Source organism: Gossypium hirsutum, chromosome A12 (assembly GCF_007990345.1).
Source record: "Gossypium hirsutum isolate 1008001.06 chromosome A12, Gossypium_hirsutum_v2.1, whole genome shotgun sequence".
NCBI lineage: Eukaryota > Viridiplantae > Streptophyta > Magnoliopsida > Malvales > Malvaceae > Gossypium > Gossypium hirsutum.
In genome coordinates, this window is record NC_053435.1 from 12,672,978 (window position 1) to 12,678,795 (window position 5,818).

Below are 5,818 nucleotides of genomic sequence, written 5' to 3' on the forward strand. Positions count from 1 at the left end.
GGGCATGATTCCCGAATTGTCAAACGCCGAATATTGCCTTCGTTTTAAAAATTTTTAGAAGATATGAATGGAATTTTGAAGGGAAGCCCAATTATTTTGAGCAAACGCAAAATTGCAACCCAACACGTTTGGGCACGATTCCGCGAATTGCTAAATATCGAACCTCGTCTTTATTTTGAGGAATTTTAAAAGGCGTGAGTGAAATTTCAAAGTGATATTCGATTATTTCGAGTCCGTGAATTGCCAAACATCGAATCCCGTCTTTGATTTGAAGAATTTTTGAATGAATGATTATAAAGCTAGTTTAAGACGTATTAATTCGATTTGAAATAAGACAAAATCAATCATAAGATTCGGGTTTTATAGAAAAAACCATATTTCAAAAACTAAGATGGAAAATGATGATATGAGGTAATAGACATATACGAGATGTGATCAACTAACATATTAATAATTAAAATTAGCTAACCTAAAAGTGTAACCCGATTGCAATAATGCATGGAGAATAATTACTATGAAACAATGAATAAATGAATAATGCCACGATAACATGCATGGGAAATAAAATGATTAATACTAGATACGCAAGCAAGATGTAAATCGAAGACATAACATGGTGTAAAACTATTTTTAAATGAAGACGAATAAATGGACACATAACATGTGGGTTGACAAATTTATACGAGAACTATGGGTAACTATATAGTTTTTGGAATAAATATTATAGAATGAAAGTTTAAATCAAATTGCATGTAGGCTATTCTAGACACAAATTTATTTAAAAAATTGACAAAGTACATGATAGTTTAAATAATATATAATACAAAAGAATAACAAAGATATACAACAAAACATAAATACACATAATATATTTATAAAACATATGTACATATAAATAGCTTTGAAAATAATCATTAAATTAATAATAATATATATAAAATCTTAGGTTGGTCTAAAAATTATATACTTACCTTTATATCAAAAGATTTAAATAAGAGGCTATATAGCACAGGAAAGTAATATAGAATGAAAAATATTGAAACATAATCATTTTATAACTACAAAGATGGAGTTTCCAAAATAATTTCATGTATATACATATATAAAGAAAATACTTGAATAAATCATAAAGCAAAAAGTATTTCAAAAAAAAGAAAAAGAAAAAAACTATTAAAGTAATAAGTGTATTAGCATGTATACCTATGAATTTAAAAGCAAATACATGTAAAATAACATAGAAATGATAATATTTTAAGCTTAAATTAATTTTATAATAGATTACATAGTAGATTTAAGAACATGCTCACATACGTGGAAAACTATACGTACAAAAATACATAGATTTAGAGATACACAATGGATGAAGCATAGGCATCAATAAATATATATACATACTCGTAATAATAATTTAAAAGACATATTATATAGGATTATGTAAAAGAATATAAAAACAAATTTAAGAGGAAATACGAGTACAAAATGATATGAGATTAATAGTTTATACAAAGTGGAATTAGCTTTTTTACAAAGTACCTATATATATATATGTAATTGTGTATGTATAAGAACATTTATATAATAAAAGAAAAAAATAGTATGCAAAAATGTGAAAATATGATTACCAAAATTATAAAATAAAAAAAATAAGTGATACCAATGATACAATTTATGATAATAAATGAACATGAATAGAAACATGAAATGAATCTAAAAAAAAAACTAAATCGAAATCAAACTAAAATAAAAAATTTAAATAATATAAACGGTTAAAATACAAAAGGGCCGACGCGTAATGTACACAAATATGGAAAGACTGAAACGGGAATTATTCTAGGCTCCAAATGCTGCGCTTTATTATGGACTAAAATGAAATGAACATAAATTATAAGGGCCGAATTTAAAAAAAAGGAACAAAACAAATAGCAGCCAATTGAGTCATTGCGCAAATAGGGAGGACCAGACGCATAATTACCCCTCAAAGACCCAGTGCGCGAGTTTGAACCTAGCGCGGGTCGAGTCATCGAGTATTGGGCTGCCACATGGTGTCGTTTTGAGGCCATTGACATTGGGCGCTCACACAAAGAAAAAAGAAAGGAGAAAAAACCAAAGTTTTCCCCCTTTTAATATTCAGCCGATCAATGGTCTCCCCAAATGACTGTTCTTCTGCCTCTTCTTTCGACCCATAGAGTGGTCAATCGAGGTTTCATTGAACCAAGGGGATTCATGGGTCTCGCTTACCAGCCCCAAATCAACACTGTATTTCGACGGTAGTAAAACAAGTGGGGATTCGAACGCTTCGGAACGCAGGTAAGCTTCGTCACTTTCTTTTTCTTTTTGATGATAAAATAACAGAGGACTTGAGTAAATAAAAACAAGAAGAGCAGAGAATTAAAAAAAGGGAAAAGGGAAAATCACCTTCTTTTCGTCTATTTTTTCTTTTGCTTTGCTATTACATATGTATCTCTTTCTATTTTGAAAAGGGGGAACCCCTCTTTACAATTGAAACAAAGGTTTTATAGCCGAAGAGAAAACCAAAAGGACAAAATAAAAATTTGAAATACAAATTTCATTCCTCTCTCTTTGCTTCGTTTGTTTGTATTTGCTATGCATTTGTATGTTTTTGCAGGTACGGGGCGTGTGTACGAGGGCTGGGCGCTGGCGCTGGAGGGTACGGAGACTGGGGCGATGTAGCTGCTGAGGCGTTGGCACCATGCAGGATCTAGAGGCTGCAGAGGGTTGCGGCGCAAACGAGGGAGGGATGACCTAGGGTTGCTGAAACCTTTTGGGCCATTTGGGCTCACTTTCAGTATTGGGCCATCAGATTTGGGCTAGAGGGACTGTTTTGGGTATTTGGGTTTGTAATAGGACATTATTGGCCATGTAATTTTTTTGGGGTTTTTAATTATATTTATTTATTTACTTGGTTTGTTTGTAACGGGCCTAGGCATATTTGGCCCACTATACCCCTTCTAACATTTTTCCCTTATCGGTAAACTTCCTTTCGTTTTCCTTTGATTCAGTCTGTGAATCCTTTATTCAATCATCGCTACTGTGATTTCTTGGTTCTTCAATCGGCTGGTAAGTAAAACTTTGCATCCTTTTAACTTTTGGTTTGAGTTTAGTGATGTTAAACTGTAGTGATTAATTGGCGGATTCTGTGATTAGGTGAAGGTTATGAGGCGGAGAATTGCACTCCAACAGATAGTGTGCGTTAGAGGTGGTTTGTCGTCGGTGGTTAAGTCAGCTTTGTGTTGGTTCTTGTTGACGTTTATCAAACTTCTAAATCGGTGTTGGGTATTTTTTTTTTAGGTTTCTAAAGGCTCGGGATTGTTTTCGCATCGAAACGAATCAAGTGTGCACTCCTAACACGAAAAAATCAAGCTTCTGAGAAAGCCGAAAAAGCATTCTGTCGACGCCACACGGACGTGTGCTTGACCATGTGACTGGCTATGTGTGAGACACAGCCGTATGTTTGACAACAGCATGGCCATGCGCAGGACACGACCGTGTAATGGTGTGAGAGTGGCCGTGTGGGCCCACACGGGAATGCCACATGGGTGTGTGGGTTTTGGGCCAAGCCGTGTGGGCCATACGGGCTTGTAAACCTACACGGGAATTGCGGGCTCATAATTCTAAAACTTTCTCTAGGGTCGCACGAGTCGTTCCGATTGACTATGGGCCTACCGTAGGGTTGGTAAATGCTAACCAAAACCTATTTTGTGTGCGATGGTATTCTAATAGACTAATCTGAGCAAGATACTAAATGTATGTTTGACTATACTATTTAAGTATGTATCCATTTGTATACGAGCATGTTAAGCATGTTTAATCTGATATATCTGCATTTGTATTTTGTATCTGTGTTTGGAGATGGGAATTATATATATATGTGGAGGAAGTGATATGTATGGTGACTCTTCGCCTATATTCTGGCAGCTTGTCTGCATATTATCTGATATGTGCTGCATCAACACTATATGGTGCGTAGGGATGGGTGGGTGTTTTTAACCTCACTTGGTGTGATGGGATGGTCAGAGATGGTGTGTAAAGGATGGGTGTAGGACTCTGAATATCTGCTCTGTTTATCTAATTCTATTATCTGCATCTGTCATGAATCTAAGTCCACATCTGTATCTGTCTGTATATGAGATTTTTGTGTATATTGCATGCCTACTTCTGTTGGGTTACACACTGAGTTTACGAAAACTCACATCTGTTTGTTTGTTATGTACAGGTAATCCACAGACTTAAAAGGATCAGTGCGACGGAGTCTCACGGTGATCACAAGTTTATGAACTGAATTTAAATATTGGTTTTTATTTAATTAAGGATTATTTATGAGAGTTATGTAATTTTAGACTCTCCAGATTGTTTGATTTTTTTTTTTTGGATTTGGATTTCGTTTTGACTCTTTTATCATGACTGTTGACTAGAAACTTTGTTTTACAAAAACAAAGATTTTCTTTCCTAAAAATATGAATTAGATTTCCAAAATATAACGGTTTCAAAGACTTTCGCTCTAAATTATGTTTTGGCAAAAGAATTAATTAAATAATGATTTCAATAATAGTTACGTAAACAAATATGGGATATAGAACTTGGATGATTTATTGAACAACTTTACAAAGTTTTATTGAAGTAACACTGGTTTCAAAACCCTTCTTTGTAACACTCTCGGATTTGGCCATAACATGTAGGCCGGGTTTGGGGTGTTACAGTGGCATTAATATAAGGTTGAAGTATAGTGGTAAGTAAGTATAGTGAAAATTTTTAATTTCTAGACAAATTTTTACATTAACCCAATTTAATATGTACAATTTATTTATGCATTGCTAAGCTCCGAGCCTACGACTTTATATACAATTTAAATGTCAATGGAAACCGATAGTAGACAAGATTCCATTGGCAGCCTGAACCAAGTGCACTAAATCCATGATTATGGATGCTTGCAAGTAGATTGTAACCAACGCTAAAATCCCAAGAGCCAAGCTAGGTTTGGTATTCATCAAATACGATTGCAATAACCCCACAATTTGGCAAATGAACTCGTTGTACGATGTATAATACTGCTTCTCCCACTCCATCCAATCCGCCGGTGGCTCATAATTTCTCTCAATAATCTTCATATCATGAATCCGTTTCCTTAACACGATCAAGCTTTCATTCACTAGTTGTCCATTGTGATTCCATTGTTGAGACTCTCTTCCGGCTGCAAAAACCAGACTGCAGCGAGACCTTTTATCGTGCCACCGTGGGGTAAACATTTTCCGGGAATGTAGAGATGGAAGGAAAGAAGAGGAAGAAAGAGAAGCTGATTCCATAGTTGAAATTGGAAAAATCTATGCAGTTAAACTACAGAATGGATGATGAATATTATAGCTATGCGTTCCACAATTTATTTATAGACATGAATGTCAAGATGTATCGTTGATCTCAAATGACATTAAATTAAAGCTTGACACATGGCTAATCACCTAGTTGCAAATAAAATATTGGTAGATTTATATCTAAAAAAGTTGGTCGGTTTCAGGTTTATATTTTCTTTTGTTGAGGAACATGGTATAGTAATGAAGGTCGGTGAGAAAGTATTAATAAAGTTGATTGATTTGTTTAATCTTGCTACGTTTCCGTAATAGATTCTTGAATCAACTGTTGGTGATGTTGAGATCATGGCAATTTAAAACACAACTTCAAATACATAATTATTTCTTCGAATTTAAGTAATTCTTCTATTAGAAAATTAAAATTGTCACAAGCGGTGTGACCAGTCAAGTCTTCGCTTCGTTTGGACTTATCATAAACATACTCTTTTCATATA

General features: G+C 34.2%; 1 protein-coding gene and 1 long non-coding RNA gene across 2 annotated transcripts; one reads left to right on the top strand and one right to left on the bottom strand.

The window, feature by feature from the left end:
• Positions 1–1,955: 1,955 nt before the first annotated feature.
• Positions 1,956–4,352, top strand: LOC107927179 (uncharacterized). The gene is made up of 5 exons (XR_001692392.2): positions 1,956–2,307; positions 2,627–3,078; positions 3,166–3,217; positions 3,310–3,690; positions 4,235–4,352. It is a non-coding gene; the product is annotated as an uncharacterized lncRNA (long non-coding RNA).
• Positions 4,353–4,786: 434 nt separating this feature from the next.
• LOC107927169 (uncharacterized) lies at positions 4,787–5,585 on the bottom strand. Its single transcript, XM_016858198.2, has one exon. It carries the CDS (start codon positions 5,319–5,321, stop codon positions 4,872–4,874), a length of 450 nt encoding a protein of 149 aa, XP_016713687.1. The 5' UTR covers positions 5,322–5,585; the 3' UTR covers positions 4,787–4,871.
• Positions 5,586–5,818: the final 233 nt, after the last annotated feature.